Source organism: Gallinula chloropus, assembly GCF_964237585.1.
Source record: "Gallinula chloropus genome assembly, chromosome: Z".
Taxonomy (NCBI): Eukaryota; Metazoa; Chordata; class Aves; order Gruiformes; family Rallidae; genus Gallinula; species Gallinula chloropus.
This window is the reverse complement of record NC_140089.1, coordinates 23737610-23764820: the sequence shown is the minus strand read 5'-3', so window position 1 is coordinate 23764820 and position 27211 is coordinate 23737610. Positions and strand designations below refer to the sequence as shown.

Here is a 27211-nt window from a genome sequence, read left to right as displayed (position 1 = left end):
TTGAAACTGAGCTGTCACTGTCACACTGCTTTCCCATGGACCCTGGATAATTAACTGGTGTGTCAAGATGAATTCCACCATAAGTGTGAGACAAGTCGTAGTATTTTTTCCCCCAGATATGTGTTGTCCACCTGTTCAGCTGTAAGAACACAACGACTGATACAACACTGTATTCTTAGTTAAAATTGTCATTACAGTTGTCCCTGAAACAGTAAAGCTGTGGAAGCTAACATTGCCATGGTTACCTGAGCAAATAATCTGGGACTGACATCTCTTTGCTCCAGCTGTTTACTGAACAGGCGGTTCTATAATATGGATCTGCTGCTTGAAATGCTTCCCGCCTGTGTCCCCTTCATGTCTGATTATGGTCCTCTTAGTTGTGTCTATCTGACTAATAATATACCATCCTGCAGTAGGATGCCACAGAAAGGTTTGGATTGGAACAGACCTCAAAGCCCATCCAGTTCCAACTTCCTGCCATGTACAGGGACACCCTCCACAAGCCCAGGCCGCCCAAAGCTCCATCCAGCCTGGCCTTGAACACTGTCAGGGAGGGGGCAGCCGCAGCTTCTCTGGGCAGCCTGTGCCAAGGACTCACCACCCTCACAGGAAAGATAATTTTCCTAATGTCTAATCTAAACCTACTCTTTTTATTTGAAGGCCATGACCTCTTGTCCCATCAGTACATTCCCTGACAAACAGCCCCTCTCCTGCTTTCCTGTAGGCCCTTCAGGTACTGGAAGGCCACTATAAGGTCTCTCTGGAGCCTTCTCTTCTCCAGGCTGAATAAGCCCAAGTCTCTCAACCTCTCATCACAGGAGAGGTGCTCCAGCCCTCTGATCATCTTCATGGCCTTCCTCTGGACTCGCTCCAGTAGCTTACCATGTTTCTTCTACTGACCCTAGAGCTGGACGCAGTACTTTTCTGTACACTCTACGTACGAAATAGTCCAGGTAAAAACAAGGGAATGAGTATCTGTAAGACCACAGCAAAGTGGAAACTTTTAAAACTGGCTCATCTCACAAACAATATGTATTCTGGAGCTGTGCCTGAAGGTGTATTTTTCGCATTACTGGCTCTGGGGTAGCAAAGGTTCCTGCTTTTTGCTCCCTCTCTGCTCAGAGGTTAATTGTTGGCAGTAGCTGGATATCTTATATAAAGGTAGCTCTGGAAAGTCCCTGCAAATGAGAATTTCTCTTCCAGACTGCATACCTTTAAATACAGTACTGGTAGAATTGAATGCAGCTTGTTTGCAGCTGTGCTGTAAGACATATCTCTATTTTTAGATCCTTAAGTGGAGTCCAGACAGGGTAACTTATGACTGGACAGTGATTGGACCAAGCTTAAAGTTTAATATCACTGCATTTAAAATGCCAGCAACAGGTTGTACAAGGTCAATCTCAATAGGCGTGTTTACACTTACACAAAGAAATAACTGCTCCCTTTGGACGTATATTCTTGTCTTGTTTCCATTCATGTATTCATAAGAAGAAAAAACCTCTGGTGAGCCACCCTGCATAGAAGTCAGCAAGAGAGGCACAATTGTGGGTTGTCTTTTTCCCTACAAGACCAAAATGAAGCTGAAGATGAGCTGGTAGTATTTCTACTGCAGTTTTACTAAGTCATTAGTGAGACAGAGTAAATGGATGCCTTGAAGGCTGGCTAATTTGTTTATAATAGTAAACAGCTCTGGTTTCGAGGGAGAGAAAAGCCATCAAACACTTCTGTGCATGGATGTTCATTTCCAAATATCTGAATAATGATTAAGGTTGTATAATTGATACATTCAGAGAAGGAACACAGAAGTTGTCGCCTTTATCCACCAAACAGAGCTTTTGCAGCCTTTCACAACTTCCCATATGTTAATGAAAAACATTTTCTGAGAAATTGGCAGCTTCGTGCTTTGTAGCTGATGCCAGCTTTTTTCATGGACCAGTTCAAGGCAGAGCAAAGGGAAAAATGCCTTGGTTTAGTGCGTGAATTACTCTGACAAGCTTTCACATTGCCCCTCCTCTTATTAATATTCTTTTTGATGTGAGCTTGTAAAACAGAGGATTGGCTGTTAATCTCTGGGATCTCAAGGGCTTTTGGCAGTGGCCCATAATTGATGTGTTCACATGGCTGTTGTCTGACTACTAATGATTAGACAGCAGTGTTATCTCCCAGCTAAATCAGTGTTGCTTATAAATCACACTTGATAAACTGCAGTTTCATTTCTTCAAAGGATCTGTACATGTCTGTATGGTTTGATAGAATTGCCAGAGTCATTTCATGATTTCATGACAGCTTAGATTAGGTTTATTTTTTATCTCAGTTGAGCAAAATATTTGGATTTCTACCAAGCAAAAAAAAAAAAAAAAAAGTAGTTTCTTTCAGTTTGTTTGTCTTTGTTATAAGCTCATCATGCAGTGGATAGACAAGAAAGGCTGTGTACAGAGCAGAGAATAGGAGGTGCAAGCAACTGCAAAATGTAGCCCATGAAGAGCAGAGTAGTAGGACTGCTGATTTCTGTTGCTTTATTTGAACAGAAAGGGAGCGTCATTTGCAGCAGGTGTTGATCACAGTGTTAAACTCTAAAAATAGTCCATGAGACTGCCTAAGAAAGGAGGAAGTTAAAGGTTAGCTTGATGCACTGAAACACAACATTGTTTCAACAATGGTGTCTGGGATTTTTTTTTGGTGAAACCCGGTCCATTGCATGGCTCCATTCTTTCTCAGCAAGACAGGAATGATAAGCCTGTGCTGAAAACTCTGCAGATGTAAACTTTTGTCTGTGTTTAGGTGCTTGGAGAGCATGCTAATGAGGATACCAAGGTACTAATGCAAAATCAATAGGGAAAAATGTCTTTGAGGTAGGGACATGAGAACAGCCATCTCAAGGTGACCTGCTTTTAAGCCACAGAAAGGACAAGATTCGGCTGGCTGTTCAGCAGCCTGTAAGCAGATGATTTGGTGCTGATAGTGTAGGTGCTCTCATGAAAGAGAATTAAGAGAAGGCTAAACTAGGGTTTCTCCTCTCTGCAGAAACTGAATGGCCTCAGAGCTGAGGCAAGTAGGTAAGTAAATCTAGCTAGACCTTCCCTGCTGACTCCAGTTCTTGTATTTGCCTTTGTGCTGTAAAATTAATCCTTAAGTCTCATTGTTAAGTATTATCAAATGCTTTGTGTCAGTACCACGTTCAGTTTAGAAAGAAAAAAATACAGACCAAAACAATTTGGAGGTATTGGCAGTTTCTCCTCACAAAGATTGTTTTCCTCTTAAAATTTTTACTGCACGTTATTATTTTCAGATCTTTTTTTCTTCAGACCTCTTGGAAAATAATTTGAAATGCTAATTACTTCCTGGTAAAACAAACATTACTGTCCAAACCTGCCCATAGTTAAGCCTCAGTGGAACTACTCTGAATTTACACCAGAGGAAAGGCGTATACTAGTTGAGAGGAAAAAAAAAAACTTATGATAAATTTGCTTTCCCTAAGATACTGTAAACACCTCAAACTGCATTTCAGAATAAAGATTTTATTTCTGTTATTAAATACAGGTATTAACAGTGGGTGGTTGCAGGGATAGCTAAATTATAGTGCTTCAGATCTTTCTGCAGTTGAACTATCATGGTGAACAGGAAAGCTGAATGAAGGTCATTTTAAAAGTGGCTTCCTTTAGTGATTTGCTAAATAACCATGAATGTGTATCTCTCATTCTTAGAAGTAATAATACTGTCTTGTTCTTTAAATAAAATTAGGACACGGTATCATACACTTGGTAGTGTTTGTAGCTAATAGCACAGAGTTAGTTGGAGAAAAACTAACTGATGTGGGTTCCTTTACCCTACTGAAAAGCCCAAATGGGAGGCCTAGGGCAATAATAGAGGAATACGTTAACCAAAAGATCCACTTAACGTGCCTAAGAAGTCTAAGGGCTACCTAGATTAAAACTTCTGGGTTCTGTAGACACTGATAAATATAGGAACATTTTCAGAACATGCTAAGGAGTATCATCCATAAGAATCAATTTAGGCAACTAAGAATTTTTGATACATGTAGAACATCAAGGAAGCTCAGTTCTGAGGATTATAAAGGTTGTCAACGTTTTGGATGAGAAATCAATATAACTTAGTTAATTTTTCTCACAATAATGTTTATAGTTGAGGTAGCAACAGCCTAAATCACAATGTATGCAACTTTGCATTCAAAAAATAGAATACTCAGCAAATGGATAAAAGGCAACAAAACAATCTACTGGTAGACCATTGACACACAGGAAGCTGAAGAGGTGCAAAGAAGCCAGTTATTTTCTGTGTCTTGTTTGCCATTCGGCTATATGCAGTGGATTCCTGGAAAAAAACCCTTCCAAAATTATATGGGTTCTGTGTGTCCCAGCACTCCATAGTTGCTGAAAAGGCAGCTATTCCACCCGACCTCAGCAACATTATTGACTTAACTGAAACCATCATTTGGTAATCATTTGGTAACTTCTGCAGCAGGGTCACAGGCTTGTGGCATGATTTGTTTGGACATTGAGAATGAAACCTTGAAATTTAACAGTTAAATGTATTCAGTCATGGTGCAACTAGGTTATCTATTATCTTCCTATAAACGATTAAGTGTGGGAAAATTTTCCTTGGTAAATTTGTGTCTTGATACATCATACAGCAAGCATAGCATCATTCCTGGGTCAAAGTCTTACACCTGTTGCACATAAACACTGGCAGCTTCAGGGTACCATTTATTCTTAATGCTGTGAGATTTCCATAAGAAATACCTTATCATCTTTCTTCAGGCTCAGAACTCTGAAAGGTTGACCGTAGCAGAAAAAGGGGCGATGGTCATCTTTAAAATTAAAAACTCCTTTCTTTGAAATGAAAAGCTTCTAAAGGATCACAGAATGTGATAAAGCAGTTTCTAATCCATACCAGCAAATGGCTGTGCCTTGTTTTTTACCATATTCAGCTGCATTACATCACCTGATAGCAGAGATCATCTTACGCATATTCTATTGAAACCCAGATAGTTCAGGGAAATTCCTTTCTTGAATGTTCAGGAAAATTCCTTTCTTGACTGTGGAATACAGTGTGTCTGTCTGGAAAGAATAGGTTATCTTCAGTGAATTTCAGTGCTTGCTTATTCTGTATTGAAGCTTAGCAAAACATCCAGGATGTCTAAAGAAAAGTTTGGAAGTTAAGACTAAGGAGCTGACCAGGATAAATAAAATTTAAATGGACAAAGGTGTTTTAGAGATGGATGTATCTCAATAAATACGATTTACTTGGGGTGAAAGAGGAGAAATGTCTTTACTAGAAATTTGCAGGTGGTGATCTGGACATGCTCCCAGGACTCTGCCAAATGTTAGAGTTGACATACAGTTTTTCACAGATGCTGCCTTTGGCAGAATGGTATCGTTGGCAGCTGTCAAATGCTAATCTCTCCCACAATAAAACGGGTGAATGGCTTTGGGAAATCCCAAGCATCTGAGCTAGAATAGAAGATATAAGCAAAGACAAGGAATTTTTCTTGCTTGTTGTTTTGCTCCATTGTTTCTGCATTAGACCTTACTCAAAGCTTTGAGTTTTCATCATGGTATTCATTGTATAATAGTGCTGTCCTAAAAAAATATTAAAATTATCATGTCTCTGGAGGTGTTGCAGATAGAGTCGCATAATGTTGGAGGAGGTCTGGAGGTCTGCATGTAGAAAGAATATGTAGCTGTCAAAAGATGGTGAGTTTGTAGAACTACACTTGCTGGTTCAGCAGCTGATGGGAATGGCATAGAAGATCTTGAATACAAGGGGGAAAATTTTCCTTGTTTCTTGTACTGAAAGATCAGTAGTGTTAGTAAGAGTTTTAAGTGATTTTTTTTCCCTTTAAAAAATATTCAGAAATTATTCCAGATTGATGGATTTGATGATTTACTGGGAAAGAAAATGTCACTTTATGTTAGTAGTCTCTTTGATTTCTTTTTTTCCTCTCTCTTTCTCTCCAACTACTCAGATAATTGGAGAAGTTAATTTTAAGAATATGAAACACTTGGAATCTCCAAGTAGATGATATATTGTTCAGTTCAACACAATTTCATGCTAGGATTCTTGTCCATATTATGATAGTTTTAGAGTATACATTTAAAAAAATACATATTCTCATTTTAAAAGTCTAAAATTTGAATGAGATTTAAACAATCTGAACCTCCTTCATCCTTTTATATTCAAGCTCCCGTGACACTCAACTAAGTTGCCCAAAATAAGTAACTTCCTTAGTACCTCTGACTTCACTGCATATTGACTGTAGAGCTTGCAATAGATCTGTCTGTCCTGTGACCAAAATTCTTTTCTACATCCGTGTCTTCTTGTATTTCTACTTTCTATGCATATCCTTCACTGCACTGAACTTTTCTCCTGGGGACTTGATGTAGAATGTTTGTTTGCCAAAAATGTCTTGTTACATAATAAGCAAGTTCTATAGTAAATAAAATATCTTTAGGTAATGACCAGTATTTTGAAGGTATAGTTAAATCCTTCTCATCTCAAAACTAATAGTGGTTTATTTAAGAACGTAAAACATCAGTTCTTTTGAGTATGGTGTCGAAATGCTTCTGAGCAGCCTCTTATATGAATTTAGATGCAAGAAATACAGAATTGAAATTAAATTGGAATTTTTCATTGGTGTAATTACTGTTACATGGTAGCCTATGAAGGAATAGCTTTGGTATTTAGATGTGCAGAGTCTTTGCGTGGCAACTTTTGTGTCAAGAACAGATTTAAAGATCAATGAGATGTCTAGAAATGTAGACAAAATTGACATTTTCCCATGTCACATTCTCAAACATTTGTTTTCTTCCAAAGGAGTTAAATTGATTTCATTAGAATTACTTCTGATTTATGATGCTGTAAATGAGATTAGAATGAGGTCTTCTGGGCTCCCTGTTGCTTTAGAAGATTTCGGTAGGGGCAAGCATGCTTATACAAAAACGTGATAATCTCCTGACTTTAAAATCTAGAGAAAGCAATTTGGAGAAAGCAAAACTTCCATCTACAACTGAATTCCTTTATTTGACATATTTAATTTCAGACATAGGTATTCTGTGAAATATTAATTCATAACTAAAGAGCTTGTCATTTGCAAGGTCGGAGGATTTTTTATTCCTTTCAGTCTTTATGTTGGTGAGTCTTTTTAAGGAAGGATTTAGTTTTGCAAAAGGTCAGGCTTTGGGTTTTTTTTTGGGGGGGGGGGGGAGTTTTTTTAATAGCCCATAATAACATTCAGATCTTCTTTCTACATTCCTTCTACTACAGCAGACGTTCCTACTAGGAATGCCTACAGAAGAATTTCTTCTTAATTTAAAAAGCAGTGCTTTCTTGGAAGGGCTTATCCTGAGCTTTAAACCTGCTCCTCTACCTTTCTGTATATATGTATACAGATTAAATGACTTTTGGCATGTACATTTTAAAATCACTTGGTGGGTAACACTGCAGTAGTCTATGACCCCGTTTGGTTTTAGATTGGCAGATTATGTTATCATTAGATTATATCTCAAAAGATATATCTTAATTGATGAGGTGGAACTACACATACATTCATAGTTACTGCATGTGATAGCACATGTTGATGGGTCATCTAGCCTGGCTGCATGGCAGCTATTTTCTAGTTTGCCTGTTGTGGTTTATGACAGAAACATATCACACATACATACCCTCTGAGAGTTTTCAAGGTTGAAATTCATGAAATGCATAGATACAGAATGCACTTGATAACATGATCAAAAATTAGCCATTTAAATCTCTGTGAAAAGTGATTTTATTATGAATACGACTGTAAATCTGTTTCTGTAAGATTCGTACCAGGTCAAATAGGGCTGTAGGTGCTCCCTGTATTTTGCTCTTCATTCAGGTGAGTTTTCCGCAGGAGTCCATAAGAGACTCTGTCCCATAAAGACTTCAGATGGTCTCATTCTTGCAGGACTGGAATATAGTACAGCTGATTGCACCAGTATGATGTTGGGCATGCTGAAATCTCTGTACCTTCTGTAAGCTCAACATTGTCCACTGGAATCTCTCCTCCTTGTCAGGAAATCATGTACAAAGGACACAAAACATTCATTTTCAGACATAACTTTAGAAGCCTACAGTGCATCAGGAAGATGAGTTTTGATGAGCAAAACTTAACTCCAGCATGCAAAGTGCCTACCTGAGTAAGTGAAAGAGAATCCTGTTTATCACGCCTATTTCTAGTTAGGATGACATTTCCTCTCTTCCATATCCTGTAACTCATACTGACTCATGTTACACAGCCACCAAAATATTTTTTTGTCATGTTCAGATAGAGGATTGCTCCATGGAGCACTGACTACATTGCTTGGCAGACATTCTTCATTTTCTGTGAGCTTTCTACTACTAAGAGCCATAGCTCTCTGATACAATCAAACACTTGGCAGTGGAAAACTGCCATGAATAACACTCCAGCTTTCTAGCCTTTGTCACTAATCAGCTCTCAAAAGCCCTTGGAATTAGGTGAATGAAGAAAATATTGCCTGAATATTTCTGTCTTTTTTGGAGCCCTTTGATTATGTGTATAAAGAGAGCATCTATGTAAATAACCTTCCTCAGATTTAGATTTTTATTCTCATATTGGAATCTCTTGTGTGATAAACAGCAAGGCTACTGCTCAGTATGCGCCAACACCTGGGAATAATCATGCAAAAATAACAGTGAGAAACAGCAGAGCATCTGTTCTTGACATTAACTTTCCTCAGTTTGACAGACTGCCACCACCAGATGTTAGACTTATGTGCCTTTTTTCCACTGGAGATGGCGGCCTTCCTGCCTCTCTCTTTGCCTCTAATAGCTTACATCAGTGCCCTTTGGAGAATTCATGAAAACAATTGTGTCACTGCAATGATCACTGAGAACCACCACTTTGCTCTGCTGACGCTACGATTATCAAACAAGATGAGATAATTTTAAAACATGGAAAACTGGAACAATATTTAATCTCAGCATATTTTTTTTCCTTATGCATAAGGTCATATTTGTGCAATGAACATGAACCTCAGGGACAGTAAATGTCCACTTAATTCTTGACCAAAGGCTTAACATTTTAATTCACAGAGCAGCAGCCCTTTTTACTGCACTGGCCTTGTCTAGTGGAAAACATGCATGTTTATTAACTGATCTAAATAAACCAAAACTGAATGCAAATATTTGGTAGGGTACAATGTCAGATCTGTGCTTTCTTTAGCCTTTCCCCCTACCCCACTCTGTTTATAATAGTTGGAAAATGGAAGACACATCTGCCAGTTTAGTCTACATTCATTTAAAACTTTGGCTAGTTTAGTATGATAATAGCAAACATTTTTGTTTTCCCCCTGGCTTTGTGATGAGCATGTTTTATGGAAGAATGATGCTGCATGTGCAGTAGGGGGTTTTGCACAGCTTTATAAGCCACCATGTAAACTATCATATACATCCTTCATCAGCATTTCTCGGTTTTATGAAGGGATGTGGGTTAGCTTTTCTTAAGCACTGAGCTCCGTTTGCCTGCCTGTTACTGACTGTGGTCCTCATCTGGCTTGAAGTAAGATCTGTTAAGAACTCCTCAGAATTATTCCTGGGGTATGTACCGAGGCTGTTTCATTGACAGAGCCCCATTACATAGTTGGTGTCAGGGAGCATGGCTCCGTGATGCCAAACTGTTTGCCTCCACTTGCCATCAGCCAGCCAGAACCTGGGTAGCGTAGAATCAGTGTCCCTCTGTACTAGGCATACACGGTTATGGTTTTATGTCACGCTTCCTATTAGATATAGCAAGTGATAGCTGCTGTTGGGAGTCAGGTGGTACACTTGCTGATGTGCATCCAAGTCTGCTCTGCAAAGCATCCTTGCCTGTGCTTTAGCTCTGCAATTGAGATACATAAACAGAAGAATAAAGATACCATTGCTTGACTGCATTGTTTTTATGCCACAGGATACTTGGTGGAATTTTGCTGGTAATAGCAGGTTTTTACTCCTAATGGATGCTTTTAGTATACATATTTGCTTTGATATTTCCTTTTAAAAATCTTTGTTCTAGCTCTGACTTGAAGATTATCTTAGTCCTCAATAAAAAGAAGACACCCTGCTCCTCCCCCAATTTGGGAAGAATTTGGAGGAGAATGTGGTTATAGGTCCCTCCTTTCCTCTCTAATTCTAGTGTAATTGAGATAAGAATCCACATTGGTCATACAAAAATCACAGGAAACCATTTTGTTAAATATTTAGCACACGTAAGGCTTGTGTGTACACATAAGAGCATTAGCTCTCAGTTTCTACCTACAAATGATGCTCAAAGCAAAATAATCATTACAAAGGCCAATTATAAAATTGTTACAGTTTAAAGAGTTCTTTTTAATTTTAGATTTCCATTTCATTTTCTCATGAAAAGTGACCATGTGATGCAATAGGCTCATCTGTGATACAAAGGATGTATCATACAAGCATAATACTCTTTAGTCCTTTCTTCTCTTTGTATCTCCATTTGCTCACATGGCTTTAAAAGAAGGCAAAATTAACTTTGATCTACTTAAGATGCACCCAAGTGAAACCTAGATGACAATGTACAGTGAGTCATTGTGTCTCTTCTATTGACTCTTCTTATGGGGTTCAGAATTAAAAATGGCATAGACTTAAAAGATGTTTGATCATCTATTTGAAAGCAGCTGGAAAGTAGCCATAAAAAAAAAAAAGATTGAAGGATGGTTTCTTGGTGTGATATCTATGATCCAGTGGGCCAAATAAACACGAATTTTAGGTGGTTTACCTGTTTCACTCATAGCCTCGTTTAGCTATTTTTTATGTGTCAAAGGACCTTATGGCCACAGTAAAATACCGAGAACCCTCAGGCCAGGTTTGTATACAGAAAATCTGCTACTGGGTATATTGGAAGTCATATGGGAAAGGTAACTTCTCCAGTGCATATATTGATATTGTCTCTGTGTGAATTGTTTGTCTACAGACTGATTGGCGAATTGCATTCTTCCAAATATGCACTTTGAAATGCCCTTAGGAATTAGGTGGCTTGGATAGATTCTTGTAAAAGTCTTCATCTGTTATTTCAAGTAGAAAGATGCAAATGTTATCTGTAAGCTGTTAGGTGGATGATCCTAATGTATTTTAAATGATTGGGTGTCAAGAGATTATATTTGATGCCATATAGATATTAGAATTGTTCCAAGTACTAATTTCTCTATGATGCACATGAGAAAATGACATTTATATGTCTTTATACTGTCTTAATGTATGTTTTTCTCTAAATAGAAAATGAAGCTCCCAGTTTGCAAAATTAATTTCTATTCACAAATCAGACTCTCTCAGCACCAAGAAAAAAGTGACCTTAATACTTGTTTTTAAAATTTATTATTATTTCATACTAGCAGTTTATGACAACAGTGAATAGTCTTGTAGAAATGTAGCAGTTTGCCTTGTTTAGTGTGATAGATATTTTTGTACTTAATTTTCCATGTGCAACATTTGGGCTGATGTCAAAAAAATTAAACTCATAAGACAGAAATTACCCATGATACAACAAATCCCTGCATACACAAATGCAGTCTCAGCAAACTGGGCTTTTTTTCTTTTATTTATCTTTTTTTTTTTTTTTTTTTTTTTAAATCTCACAACACCATTATAGTAAGTTTGTCTGTTGTTTTCAGGTTGATCCCCTGTTTACAGTGCCTGCACCTCCACCTCCGATTTCCAGCAGTATCACACCTCAGATTCTGCCTTCCTACTTTTCCCCATCTTCATCCAATATTGCAGCACCAGTCGAGCAGCTTTTGGTACGGACTCGTTCAGTGGGTGTAAATACTTGCGAGGTTGGAGTAGTAACAGAACCTGAATGCCTTGGACCCTGTGAACCTGGGACCAGCGTGAACTTGGAAGGAATTGTGTGGCATGAAACTGAAGAAGGTAAATTGTTTTTTCCATTAGGTTTGTCTGTGAGATATATTAATGAGGAGGAGACTTCGCTGTATCTGCCTGGTAATAACTACAGGCTTGCTAATCTGTTGGGACACCATTATGTACAATGGCAGTCACAGCTTTGTAGCTGTGGTATGAAGTTTTTTCTCTTAAAAACAAATGGCAGGCTTTTTATTATTTAAGCAACCGTATTTTCCAAATGACCTAACACGTAACCCCAGTTAGCAACAGAATTGCGTCCTATTGTTATACCAAGAAAAATGCATGAAGGAATAGCTAATAGCATAGCATAAATGTGCATCATGAGGAGAGTTTATGTGATAGGAGTGGATATATCAATAGTTTAGATGAAAACTTAGAAAGCTGAATATTTTTCAAGTTAGACACTATGACCAAAGATTTCACCATTACAGTAGAAGCCCCAGAGACCCCACAGAAATTCAATTTGGTGTGATTATTGTTTGGCGTTTTGGTTATTTGAAACATGCTTTAAGAGGAAAGGCTTCTTGCTCAAAGAAGAGAGTGTTCCATCCGGTGAAGAAGCAGTATTTAAACCACAGTGATTTCTTTAATATTGTTTGAAGGCATTTGGCCAAGCAGGAGCACTGGAGAACTTTGGGGAATACTAAACGTTGATTTAGAACAAAGTAAATAGGAGGAGTATTATGCCATGATATGCATATTTTTTCATTCTGGTTTTCAAAGACTCATTATTAAAATACCAGCTTTCTTCTGTTAATGCTAAAAATACTGCACATGTACACCAAAATTCTGCAGTTCTTGGTTTGATAATAGTGAATTTCTCAAGTTATGTCTCCTTGAGAGTCTTCCTGTGATTGTTCTGATGTTTGTTTTGAGGCTTACTTAACTGTTAGTGATCTACCTCCCTCAACAGCAAAAACAAGATTATTTACAAAAGGGTATAATGAAAGAATACAGCAGTGCATTGCTTCATGATAAATTCTGACATCCTTCAGACAACGGCATTTGGTCCTTTACAGTGATATATAAGACCTCACCAAAATGCTCTACACTGTCCTCTCAAAAATCAATAGAGAGAGAGTCATATTTACTTGCTTTTATATGCTTTCATCCATCCATCTTTCTCTCTGTGTATGTCTACAGCAGATTCATAAGGTAGATTGATCCTTTTAGATTGTTTTTAAAGCACAGTATAAATTCTGTTTTAAAATATCCCTGCAAAGCTAACTGCCCTTAGCAGTTCCAATCTTCCTTGACTGGCCCATATTAAACAGAGTTGGAATGTGTGGGCGTTAACTGTGTTGACATGAAAGAGCAGTAGCTGTTAATAGTGTTATTCTTGCTGAATAAACTAAACTTCTGACCCTCACTGCATTTAAGAAGCCTGCCTTGTTAAAGGTTTGGCACCAGAAATGAAGTATTTAAAAAAAAAAATAAAAAAAATCTGGTCAGGATGACATTCCGTTTACCAGCTTCTTAGCACTCTACTGGTTTAAAATCTCTTGTTAGTTAACAGAAATTAACTCCCTTAACCTTTTCCCAGTTTGTCTAAAATAATTTTCTGAATCAACTCAAGAGTTCAGTGATGGCATGTTTGAGAGAAACGGCTTTGATCGTGGCTGTTTTCACAGCTTTACAAACACCGGCCTTGCTACAGCTATGAGTGTCCACGTTAACAGATAAAACTGTATTCTAAAATGCTATAGCAATACTGCTAGAATGTAGATTGAAAAACTGAAGATAATTAATATGATTTCATATTGTGTGTCTTGTTCTGTGCTCTTTATGTTTTACTGTTTCAGACCCTGCTGACTGAAGAAAATACCATTAAATTTTACTGTTTTCCCAGTGTTCACAATCAACACTGTATTATGAAAAATGAGTTCCTAATGATCATTTTTGCATTTTAATTAAGTTTTGATGTTTGGGGCACACATATATGTATATATTTAGATGTTTTCAAATTTTCTGACATGCTCATGAAAGCAGCTTGTGTAAAAGCACTTCTGCCAAATTTTTGAAAACAGGGTGCAGATGGGTCTTCTATTTATCTTTAACAGAAGGAAGATTATCAGATACTCATTTGCTCCAGTTATGATTTTGACTTTAATTAGACCAGAACATGACCTTTCTTAAATTGGTGCAAATCCAGAATGACTGAAATCTTTGTAATTGGTGACATCGAAAACCATCTTGATGTTCATAATGACCAATGGAAATACAGATTTCTTTAGTGATGCCCATATGTTTTTTCCCACTCCCTTCACTGCTTTCCAAAACTTAATAGAAACACACATGCAAACTGACATCTATCTAGCTGTCTGCATATTGGATAGGTTTGTAATGTAAAACCATTCTAATAAGGTAAGCTATGATGTCCCTGTGCACTGTGAGATATTTTAATTATTGTGTATCTGATTTAGCCACGCTGAAAGATGAATTGTGAGGTGATCAGAACAGGATTGTAGGATGCCTGCATATTCCATGGCATATGGGAACTATGAACCAAATGTGCCGCTGAATACCCTTTGTATGCTGCAGCAAGTTGCTGTGGGAATGCAAATACAGAAAGGATGTGGTGATCACAGTTATTATAATAAGAATTGTAGAGTGAGTAGAGAAAGATGAAATAATATACATTATTAAATGTAATGTATGCTTCATAGAGGAGGAGGCGTGATTGAGAAATCATGTTTTGAAGGTTTTGGTGTCTGAAATAACCAGTTTTCTTTTAGGAATGTTAAACAAGTTGTCACATTCTGTTTCATTTGTTCTTTAAGGTCAGAAGAAGGATGATGTTTGGTTTTCTTAGTCCTATTTTTGTGATAATCACTCCAAAGAGGGAGAAAAAAAGCAGCATGGGATTTCAGACAAAACTGACAGATCAAAGGGAGCGTTGTTACTATAAGTCCTTTCATTTATTCCGCGCCAATCTATTCAGTTGATTTGATGAGCAGATTTCATAAAGCAGACCATTTCTCCCAGAGTGTTCCAGTCTTGAGACGTGTGGAGTGAAGCTGGCACCTAAGTCTGTCACGTTTTATTATAGTGCTTTGTAACTAATCATAGCTGGTTACTCATATAATTGACTGAGACTGCTGGTTATCATGTGGGCACTTCTCAGTTGCACAACTAAGGTGTGTCATGTTTCATTTCTACATATGCATGCTGTAGGCATTTTCATCTGCATAATGACCTTCTTTGGGTATGACCAGACAACATGTCCAAAGCAGTGTTAATGGCTGTAGAAAATAACATGGAAGGAACTAGTTGAAGCTACTCTGTAGCAGCAGAATGAGAAATGGTTATGGGCAAGACAGCCTGAAAGTTCGCACCTGATGCAGTTATCTGACACCAGAAGCTGCAACCCAGTAATAGTAAAAAAGTCCCTTCACAAAAAGTAGCTTGGTAGTGTTATTGGAGTGTATTTTTTTGTTTGTTTGTTTGTTTATTTCTTCTGCTACTCTGGCAAACAGCTGCTAAAAGTCAATACTTATATACTGAGAAATAAGGTTTGTCTAGAATCAGGTACTTGCTAAATCATGTAATTATCTTCTGGGAAAACAGTTTTGAAGAGAGCAGTAATTGTTTCTTACTACCTGGAGGAAATAAAAATGACCCAGAAAAAAAAAGGGAAACCACTAACCAACTTTCTAAATTGCTTAGAGCTTGCTTTTTGGCTTAGTTTCTCACATGCAGTTGCCCTGGGTCACATCCTGTTTTTGGTTCTGCATCTAGTAGTATAGTCTGCTTTTAGATGTGGGAAGCACTAGTTCTGATGACATCTTGTTTGCTTGAGAACTGTGCAGGAGACAGCCATCCGTCACCTTGCTGCTTTTCTGTGTAGAACAAGCTGTCTACGTGTGGTGTTGGGAGTTCTCGCACTGCTGCACCAGCATTCTTCCTCTTTGTGTAGTTTGGGTAGAACCTTCTGTTGTTCAGTAACAAATAATGGGGAAATGGTTGAATTTTTTTTTTAAAGTGCCTTCTTAACAGGGTTAGCTTTTTGATTTTTATAACTTCGGACTAGGTGTCAACGTAAGAAGCAGGAGTTGAATGGATCTCATAAATCTGATGAGATCATCTTCAGAGCATTCCAATCTTACTCTACTATCAGTTCTGACACCATTGTGCAGAAATTTTCAGTAGAAAGAAGTTTTGATGGCAAAGAGGCATGCTGGTATGTGTTGTGTATGGTTTCTCAGCATGCCAGGTTTGCAACTAGTGTATATGCATTGATGTTGCTGTGGAAACATCTCTATTGCACAGAACTGACATGGATTCCTCCATGCCTTACTATGAGGTTTTAGTTTTGCAAAAACTATTTTAAAAGAGCAGTCTGTTTCAAGTTTCAAGGCTTTTGACATGAGAGATATGGCTTTGATGAGTGGACTGTTCAGTGGATAAGGAATTGGCTGGATGGCCACACCCAGAGGATGGTGGTCAATGGCTCCAAGTCCAGATGGAAGACAAGCGGTGTTCCTCAAGAGAACCTCAGCTGCTGGGACCAGTGCTATTCAATATCTTTAATAGTGATATTGACAGTGGGATTGAGTGTGCAGTCAGCAAATTTGTTGATGTCACCAAGCTGAGTGGTGAGTTAATGTGCCAGTGAGATGGAATGCCATCCAAGAGGACCTGGATAGGCTGGAGAAGTGGGCCCAGGTGAACCTCATAAGGTTCAACAAAGCCAAGTGCAGGGTCCTGCACCTGGGTTGGGACAATCCCCATTATCCATACAGGTTGGGAGGTCATGTGCTGGAAAGCAGCCCTGAGGAAAAGGACTTGGGAGTATTCATGGATGAGGAGCTAGACATGAGCCACCAATTTGCATCTGTAGCTCAGAAGGCCAACCGCATCCCAGGCTGCATCAAAAGAAGTGCGGCCAGCAGATTGCAAGAGGTGGTTCTGCTGCTCTATTCTGGTCTGGTGAGACCTCACCTATAACACTGCATCCAGCTTTGGAGCCCTCAACACAAGAATGACATGGACCTGTTAGAGTGTGTCCAGAGGAGGGCCACAAAAATGTTCAATGAGCTGAAGCACCTCTCCTATGAAGACAGGCTGAGAGAGTTGGGCTTGTTCAGCTTGGAGAAGAGAAGGGTCTGTGGAAACCTTGTAGCGGCCTTCAAATACCTGAAAGATGCCTGTAAGAAAGCTGGGGAAGAACTGTGAGATTTGGGTTGGGTGTTAGGAAAATGTTCAGCGTGAGGGTGGTGGATCACTGGAACAGGCTTCCCAGAGAGGTGGTAGAGGCCTCATCTCTGGAAATATGCAAGGTCAGGTTTGATGAAGCTCTGAGCAACCTGATCTTGTAAAGATGTCCCTGCTTGTTGCAGGGAGGTTGGACTAGATGACTAGTTTGCTATGTATGTGTTTGTACACGAGTGTGTAAATAGGGTTGTGTATGTGTCTATAGAAATAGAAGAATGAGAAGTAGTCTGACTCTGATTCCCCTTAGCAATTTTTGTGGGTTGACAATCACATTTTCCTACTTTCACAAGTACAAAAGCATGATGAAACAATGAAACTTGTAATGTTGAAAGCCATGCCAACTATGTAAGTAAACAACTGCAGAAATCAGAGATTTGTAGAAAACCTGTTTTATCAGAGAATGTTACAATAATTCATAGAAATTCAGATAAAGAAATTAAATCACACTGTTCTATTAAGATCAGGCAGGGTTTACATGGGGAGGTAATACCCTTTACTAAACCAAGTGATACATTTGTAAAAAACAGGTATGGTTTCAAACTGGGTCCATTAATTTTCTTTCCTTCCTGTGTGATGTAGGCCATTGACTTGCTGGATACAGGAAACAGTGGTTTCGTATTGTTAGGCGCCATATTTCAGAATGGAAAGACAGAGGTTATTTTTGTAGGACAGAAGCATAAAGAGATCCATTGCTCAAAAATCAGGCTTTCTTCTGTCCTACAAAAAGTGGTTTCTGGAGAATACATTTTTGACTAGCTGACCTAAAATCTAGCTATTTTCTGTGGTCATGTCGGTCATCTGCTGACCAGTATGAATATCAGCTGGTGTCAAAATGGTATCTTTGAGAAAAAGCCTATAGATGTGTTTATACTTTGAGACGTTATGTTTAATTTCTCCCTTTTCTACTGTCTGTGATATCAGAGACAGTAAATCACAGATTTAAGGGAGTCTGAGACAGGCGATTCTTTATAGACCTCAACTGTCTCATAATATTATCTAAAAGCACTTGGAGTTTGACACCTAGTACATGTAGAATCTTGTAGCAAATGAGAAATGGGCTATATCTCACAATGGGAAACCACAGACTTGCATAAAAATGTTCATGGTTTCTGGAAATTCTACCTACTTTACAAAAAGACTTCGGGAGATTGGGTTGTATATAGGCTGAGAAAAGCTTTAAGAGTGATTTGGGCCATGAGAGGGATTTAGCTGTAGGTACACCGAGGTTTGTTGGGTCTGAGACATGTTTTTGATCATCTCAAGAGTTTGGCTGATCTTTTCAGTATAATGTGCTTGTTTAGGGACATAAATTCTGACATTGCCCTGTAACTGGCTTCTGCAGTGTTTGTTGTACTTTTGTTTGAAACATACAGTGCTGATCCCTGTTACAGGCAAGTAATGGGCTAGATGGACTGCTTGGTCAAAGCTAGTATGTCAGTAATTTATTTTTTCTATGTTTTATTTTTATAGCACAAAATGTTTGTCCTGAGAGAAACAAAAAGGGAGCTGTTTTTGACTGAATCATAGAATCACATAGATTGGAAAAGACCTTTAAAAGCATAAGAGTCTTAACTGTCCAACCAAAAATCTAGCACTACTTAATCCACCACTAAACCATGTCCTGAAGTACCACATCGCTATGCCTCATAAACACCTCCAGGGATGAATGAACTCCACCACTACCCTGGGCAGATGGTTCCAGTGCTTTACAACCCTTTCAGTGAAGAAGTATGTCCTGATCTCCAATGTAAACCTCCCCTGGTGCAACTTGAGGCCATTTGCTTTTGTCCTAAGGTGTAACTTGGGAGAAGAGACTGACACCCACCTGGTTACAATCTCCTTTTAGGTAGTTGTAGAGAGTGATAAGGTCTCTCCTTAGCCTCCTGTTCTCTAGGCTAAACAACCCTGGTTTCCTCAGCCAATCCTCAAAAAGCCTGTCACACACAATCTTCCATTTCACAATTAGACATCTACTTGATACTGTTTTCCTCTAAAATAAATGAAGCACATACAGATTTTAGACCCAAACCCTCGTGTATCCTCAGAAGCCCCTTAAAATGGTTTTAAGCCATTTGGACTGACTCTTATGAACCAGGAGCACATAGTTAAGTTGATGTGGCTTTAATGAGTTGCCGTGAATCAGATGGACTATGCAGGCTCTTTGTTCACAGCAAACAGCAGATAAATCATGTCGGTATAAACATTCTCAGTGAAAGAGAAATGCAAAATAGGTTATGGATGTTGCCTGCTGGCAGAACTAAATGTCAGATGGGAGATATTCTGACCTCTTTAGGTTTAATTCTCATTCTTTTACAAAGCACTTCTTTTTCCAGAAATGTTCAATTAGTTATTCGTTTAAGCAGTAATTTAAGTTTTCAGCTGTTTCTCTAGGTGATGGAAAGCATCACAGGCTAGTGAAGACCTGTAGCAGAAAAATAAAGGGGGAAAAAAAAGGAGGTGAAAACTGAATGACTGCTAAATTCTGGGCTTTCTTAATCCATTGGAGAAGTCCAGCTAATTCACCACCCCTTCCGCTCCTTCCCTATATGAGTGCTTCAGAAGATTTCTGAAGACTGCGGACACCACTAGACGAAAAGCACTCGGGAAACTTGTGTGAAGATGCTGTTAAGTGTAAAATTTGGCATTTAGATCTAAGTCTTCCTCCTTGAAAATATATATAGTGCAGAGTCTAAGTAGTGGTAGTTTTACAACTTTATTTAGAAGAGCTGTACATCTCTATTGCGTGGAGGGCCGCGCAATTTCTTTACTGTCTAGTGCTCATCTTGTTGCTACACTTTTATGGATAGAGATGTAATGCTATGTAGAGCATAGCTACAGTACACTTGCAATGACTGACCAGAAATATCCAAAATACCTTATTTAGCCAGGGTAGTAATGGCCAGCTTATCTAAAATGACCCAGTAAATGTCACATTTTACTACTCAGTGAGAAGACTGGGTGCAACTCCAGTGGTATATTCCAAAGTAGAGAATGAAAAAACCTAATGAATTCCAGCGAGTGCTTACATAAAAAGCTGTATATTGCCAGACTGCTACAGAGGAAGACTCCCTGCACTGCCTGTACATACACAGAAAATTATCCCTTTTACAAACAAGCATATGGGGGCAGGGAGGGTGCACAGAAAAAGGAAGGAAGATAATTGAGATTGGAAACACTTTCACAGACTTATTTGAATGTGAAACTGAGCCTGCTCAAGCAGTGAGGTTATGAACACTGAACGAGTTGCTTTAAGAAAAGTAACAGTTTTGAGCATTTACTGCTCAAAAGCAAAATCTCAATAGCAGCAGATTGCTTAGAAGTGAGACCGTTCCAGCACAAAATACTTGCAACATGTGGTGTTTGGATTTGTAGATAGCAGGGGGGAGAGATGACTGCTAATGAAAAAAGTGTGTATGCGTGCAAGTGTTTTCTTACTAAATAAATACCACTGGAGTAAGAAATGAAAGTGCAGCTGAAACAGTATCTTTAACTGGTGTGGTTCATGGACTAAACCACTTATTTAAAGATGTTCTCATAGTCACTCTTATTTTGTATGTAGTTTAACTAGTTGGGACGAGCTGTGGTCTTCCACTTTTGTTATACTCCTGAATATTGCTGGTCTTCTGCAGCAATGAATGAAAGGTTCTCTCAGTTGCTGCACTGTAGGTTTTGACTAATGTAAGTTTAATATATTTTTTTCTTTCTGAATTTCAAGCTACACAGTTAAAAGACATTTTTTGGCATTGGGACTATCTTGCCTTTATGACATCAGTAGCTAGCCTAATATATAGTTTTTCATTTTTTACAGTCAGTGGAAACTTACATTTTGTCACCCTGAGGGTATATTCATAATTCTTTCCAGTTATTACTGATGTGGTAGTAATTAGCTACTACTCTGGAACTCTTGGTGACAAGAGGCAATCCAAAAAGAAGAAGAAGAAGAAGAAGAAGAAGAAGAAAAAGAAGAAGAAGGAAAAGCTTAATTTAAAAATTTTGAACAGTGAAGAGTTCTTTGGCCTTCAGGGTTACTAAAAGATTACAGCTTATATTTTTGTTCCAAAAGACGGAGACAGGAAAGGTAGAGTTTGAAGACAAAGAATAGGAAATATTCTCAAGGGAAATAGCTTTCTTGATATAGACTGAAGAAATAGGTCTAGATTTAATAAAGCCAGTGTTGCAATGGAAACTACAGTTGAGGTTCATCAATTCTATATCCCCAAATGACAAGATATTTAGGGGAAAAAAAACCCAAATCATCTGTGATAAAAAAAACAACAGGTCAGTCTTAGAGTACTTTGCTCTCATTCTGTTTTGGTGGGTTGGTTTGTTTGCTTTCAGGTTTTTGGGGGGATGGGGTGGTGGTCTGTGTGATTTTTTGGTTGGTTTTTTTTTTTAAGGAGTATTGAGTAAAGTTTTGTTTGAGTTCTGTTGTTGTTTCTCTATGAGCATTAAGGAGCAGATCAGGTAGTTTGCTTTTTCTGTACTGACTTAGCTAACAGTATAAAGATCTCCGTCAATGAACCAGAACGAAATTAGTTGTGAGGAGCTGGCAATTCTGTAGGTGGTCCCTACCACTGAAGACCATCTTGTGGAGAATTGGTTTCAAACAGAAGCAGTTCCAGATCAGTCTTAAATTAATCTAGAAGTGGTTTGGGTTTTTTTTTTAATTTTTATTTTGTTGTTGTTGTTCGGTTCTGCCCCCTCCCTGTATTTAAGTAGGTTGAAACAAGTAATTAGGTTTTACTGCCTGTTTACTTTCCCCTACAGTGACTGAACCTGTACTCTTTAACCTTGTATTCATATAGAGTTGGCTTTTGTGGATCTTTTAAAGCCTGCGGCTAAGTGACCCCCTCTAGTTGGAGGATTTTAGAAACAGAAAGAAAAGTCTCAGGTTTCCCTAGAAGGGCTGTTTTCCTTAGGGAAGAGATAAGATGATTTCAGCTTCTAGCAGAGTATGTCTTCTCATGTGAGTTAAAAAGCTTACTTTTTAGGTTACTCTACAATTTTATTAAAGCCCTGAAAGTTATGACTCTAGATTCCGTGGTTTCTGAGACAGTTTTGCAATGAATTAATATTTACTTCTTAACAAATTTTGTTCCAAGCAGTACTGGTGCCAGTGAAGTCAGTACAAGTTTGTCTGCATCCACACCAGTTTCATCCAGAACTGCAGGCTATTGGTAGACTTAATTTAGCTTCAAAGCAAGAAGTATCACTGGTTACAAGCCTAAGCAGTTAAATAAATTAAAAAAAAAAGTTCCTGGGTTGCAACAATTCTCAGCTATAGATGAGTATTTAGAGTTGATACAACCTGAATTAAGGCCAGTGGAAGCTACTAATACTTGCTTATTACTTAATGGTAATCAGATCATTTTTCCTGACTTCCGAAGAGGGTGACATTTCAATGCAGTCTGCACACACCTGAAAAAGTCTTTCATTTCTCTGTTGTATAAAGGGAAGAGAGTTTTCCCTGGTAGTTGTATAAAAATTAAGAATTCCATATTTTTAAGCATGTCAGACCCTTTGTGACTCTTATATGGTTGTAGAGTTCAGTTCTTTGGCAGTAGCCAATTTCTGAGCTTTTTCATTTTCACTAATTTTTTTGCAGACCCCAGCTAGGCCCCATCTCTTCCCAAGTGGAGAGCTGATCAAGATGGGAATGAAAGATCTTGGTTTTGAAACAATGACATAGTAGTTTGTTTCTCAATAAACTGGCTAGTCAGGGTTTGTTAGAAACAGGTTTAACTAGGGAAGTGTTCAAACATAGTTCTGGTGGAGAGGGAAAAAGGTGGCAGTGAAGTTGCCCTCACAAGTGCTGGTGGAAGGCTGAGAGATCCCAGTGTTTCTGATGACTTCGCTGACCCAGCATGTGAGAGTTCAGGCACCTGTCAAACCCTGTGCTTTTTCTTCCAGTCAGGCTCTTCTGGAAACTTCCCACAACAAACCCTCACATCTTATTTGAGACTTGTCTCCTAGATCTGTGTGTGTGTGCACACATGTGTGTCCCAAAAGGTGTGCAGATGGCTTTCTGTGTTTTTTCCTTTCTCTAGAACTCGCAGTCCTGATAGTCTCAACCTCTGTGCTGGTGCCCCTGTGTATGGCTTCTTGCTGACCAGGGAAACTGCAGGTGCTAGTGGACTTGAAACGGGTTTTGAATGACTACACCTCCGCCGCAAGCACCTTCCGCAAACACATTCCTGTTGACAGTGGGAATGAGATTGTGTAACATTTCAGTTATTTATTTCCTAATACCCAGTCTGGAGGTTTTTCCACAGAAACTGACAGGCAGTTTCTCCCTCAGATTGAGATTAAGGGTGGCACAGAGGTTTGGATTTAGCAACTGATTGTGTGTTTTTATGAAACATGAACCAGAAGGCTAATGCCATTTCTTCTTATCTTGATTCTGCCCACACAAGTGGCACATGAGATTAGTAAAAACAAGGGGGGAGAATTACTCTTGAGGGATGGGAGTAAATTTGTGCTTGGTTTTGCTTCAAGGCAGTGGGTGGTGATAGGGTTACAAATGGTTCTGTTGGTCTAGACAAGCAAGTGACAGGAAATAATTTAGAGAAAATGTTTTTGTATCCCCAAAGCATTATCTTCAAGGAGCACAGTTAGTAATGCTGTTGTGAAAAGAAACCTCCATTTGGACAGGCAGCTTGATGCAGGCAAAGCTGCTAATTTGTTTTCAGCTTCAAGGAGATTTAGAGTCTTTGCATCCTTGGCAGTAACACACAATGTAATTGTTTCCCTTCTCCTTAATCTTCAGTCTAGCTTCATTGGCTTAGTGCAGCTAGGAAAGGCTGTAATGTTGACTGAATTAGCTGCACCGGATAGCTTCTCTGAACGAGCAAGAAGTTACTCCAGGGATCTTCTACATTCTAGTATGTGTGGAGAACACTTGCTATTTTTCTTATGATTACATCTAGTCACAGAAACCCTTTTGCACAGAAAGGAAAATAAATTGTTGGGTATGAAAAGGAGGTGACAGAATTAATGTTCTTACACTGGCAACGTTACTCAGTTATTAGAGGCTCTCTGTAAATAACAGCTTTGCTTTCATCTATTTTCTGCCTCTTTCTTCCACAGAAGTAATTTTGTAACCCTGCAATTTTTAAATACTTTAAAAAACCTAACTGTGCACCAGGAGATTTGTTTGCATTCCTATTATTCAGTTTGGCAATGTTTGTGGGCAGCAGCTGCTTACACTTTTGCATTATGTGCCATTAACATACCACTGGTATAAACCTAGCTCAATTCACCAAAAATACAATCTTCAGAGAAGGGATATAGCATATCATTGAGCAATTAAACTATTTAGTCAATCCAGTGGTTAAGCTTGGGTCAGCTTTGAAGGGTAAATTTCATTGCTGGGATACATTCTTGGCTATGAATGAATGCATGAATAATCTTTCTTTGAACCTTAAGATGCACAATAGACACAATAACTCTTGAGTTGAACTCTTGAGAGTGGGCTGATTTACGGGCAGCTGTTCAAAGTGCTCCTAGTCAAATTATTTTTTCATCTGTGAAGTAGAAACCTGTTGTATATTAATTACTGTATACTATTGCAATGGTAGACAGACAAAAGCTGTGCAAGTCTTTACTACGGGTTTTTAATTTATAGATTAAAAGAAAAAGCAATGATTTTGACATGGTACACTGCCATAAACCCAGAATCGCTTGTCACGGCTCCAGCAGACAAATAGCTGAAGGCATTATTGACCTCAACTGCTCAGCCGGTTGATCTGTGTAAGTTACCTCCCATTTAGCAGAGGCAACAGCAGGGATTGCGTGTGCTCCCCGGTGCCAGCAAGTTCACAAACCTGCCTAAACCAGAGCTAGTTTAATTTACATTAATGCTGTGATTGCAGGTGACCAAGGATCTGACACACATTTGTTTCTACCCTCCCTGCTCAAAAGGCTGTAGCCTCAAGCAAGGGGCTAGGGCAGCTGTACAGGAGGGGGAACATCACCTACTACATCAAGATTTGGCCAAGTTTATCTGCTGGAGGGCTTAGTTTACTAAAAGGATCAAGATTTGTGAACAGCAATAGTGGCTTGGCACAGCGCCTTTTCAGTGCTGGGGGAAGAGGGAACCGTTCTCATCTCAGTACCCGTTTCTGGGCTATTGTGTCAACATTGCACGGTGCTAGGAGGCTTACTGGTTGTTGTAAGGCATCCTGCATTATTAAAATTGTGTCGTGGAAGTTGTTTTCTAGGGAGTTCTTCTGAGAATTAGATGCAGAAGGAGCAATTTGATTATTTTCTTTCAGTTAACAGGCCAAGCAGATGGGAAAGCAGACCTGGAGTAGTTTTGCTGGCTGGCTGCCACGATTCTGTAAATTTTGATTTGTGTGGATATGTAACAGTTTTATTTTTCCCTTTTTGGAAATGTATGCCTGTAAGTCTTTGGGAAATTAATCGTTGGTTTCCTGTGAAATGTGCACTTGTAAAACAAATGTTGTAGCAATGTGCCATGCAGACCCTGTGTTGTGTCAATTAGGAAGTGTGACATCAGCAAACTTCATAGGCTGTCAAAGGCTAAAGCACTTTTCAAAGCATCATTCCTTCACAGTTCTCTAGAGAAAGGATTAAAAAAAATGACAGAAATTTGAACTGCAGTTCAGTACAGTTTTATTGTTTGCTTTTGCCACTCAAGAGGCACAGTGTTCGTAATTCTACCCAAATGAGATTTTTAATGCTATTTGACCGTACTCTGATGCGTATTTGAAATTAACAAGGCATTCAGATTTGCAAATATGTATTAGCAACTAGTTGTGACTTGATCAAAACTTAAACTTAAGGTTCCATGGGGAGTGGGGAGGGGGTGGAGGGAGTGGGATGGTGAAAAATACTCTAGTTTCACCCTTGGTCTGTCTCCCCTTCTACCTCTTGTTACTTGCTGCACCTCCACACCAGAACAACCTGCAAGAAAAAGACTTAAGCATTTATTCACTGGTTTTGATGATAATATCACCACTAATTACACACCAAGAGAGCTACATTTAACAGTAAAAAAAAAATATGCTAGGGATTTAAACACATGACTGACAGCCTGGGTCATAGTTCTTTTTTTTGTAGCTCTTTCCCTGGAAATTTAAAGAACTCAGTTTCTCACTGTTCAGCATTTGAATCTTCGAGATCAAAAGGCCTTTCTTTCAAAGAGCTTGGTGTTGTTATTTTAATGGTAATTGGCTCTATCCTCAGTTTGACTGTGAGCATTTTAACTTTAGTAGGTTTGGGATTTTCATTATTTTCAGTTCTGTGCTTCTAATGGAGGAGGTGATTTGAGGAATGACAAAGATTAATTGCAAATTTGGAAGCTAGTTACTAGTGACAAGAGTTGATAACTTTTGGGAAGGTGCACATGCTATTTGAGCAACATGTGTTCCATAATGAATGATCTTGCTGCAGTAATAACCTCTTTCTTCTTTACTGGTGACATTTACTTCTGGAGTGGTTCCTCACTGACAGGTGAATGTTTCTGCGTAGTGTGGACAGTGAAGTAGAGATAAATGAGGGGATTAGTTCAACTATTTGCCTGCAAACTTCCAGTTCAGAGCAGTACTCTCTGGAGAGAAGTTTGTGGCAGTGAAACTCTGATCTCCTAGGAGGCAGTGTTTGAAGAATAGTAATCTTTGGTGAATACTTTCTACTGTGATGTTCAATACTTTCTGGTATAGAAAAAGTTACGGTCCCATGATGACTTCAGGAGACAGAACCAATATTTTGCTTCAAGTCCTATTCACTCCTTCCTCACCTAGACCTCAGTTCCTCTCTTGCAAAGTCTATTACCTTTAGCTGTCAGTGTGATGAAGAAACATGAAAACTGATACCCTTGTTATCCAGGAAAGGCTAAAATACTTTCACAAACAAAGGTATTGCTACACAATATCGCTATCATTGAGGTAAGTAAACTGGTGCTGAAAAGCATTGAAGAGCGTGATGCAACACAATTGCATTTACTGTAGTGTCACCTTGGTGACTGGGTTTTCATTGTGCTGAAGGGACGCTTGGATTGGGGAAGGAGGAAAAAACAAAGGCAACCCCCCCAAAAAGACCTTCGGGTATA

The 27211-nt window shown here is 38.7% G+C and overlaps 1 protein-coding gene across 2 annotated transcripts in view; it reads left to right on the top strand.

The window, feature by feature from the left end:
- ZNF608 (zinc finger protein 608) overlaps positions 1–27211 on the top strand; it is a gene marked incomplete at both ends in the record, with an annotated part of 84076 nt that overhangs the window by 26718 nt on the left and 30147 nt on the right. For both annotated transcript variants that reach the window (XM_084278122.1, XM_084278121.1), the window contains one exon: positions 11676–11931. In XM_084278122.1, coding sequence (XP_084134248.1) covers positions 11676–11931 — 256 coding nt within the window. The remainder of the gene's footprint in view (positions 1–11675; positions 11932–27211) is intronic.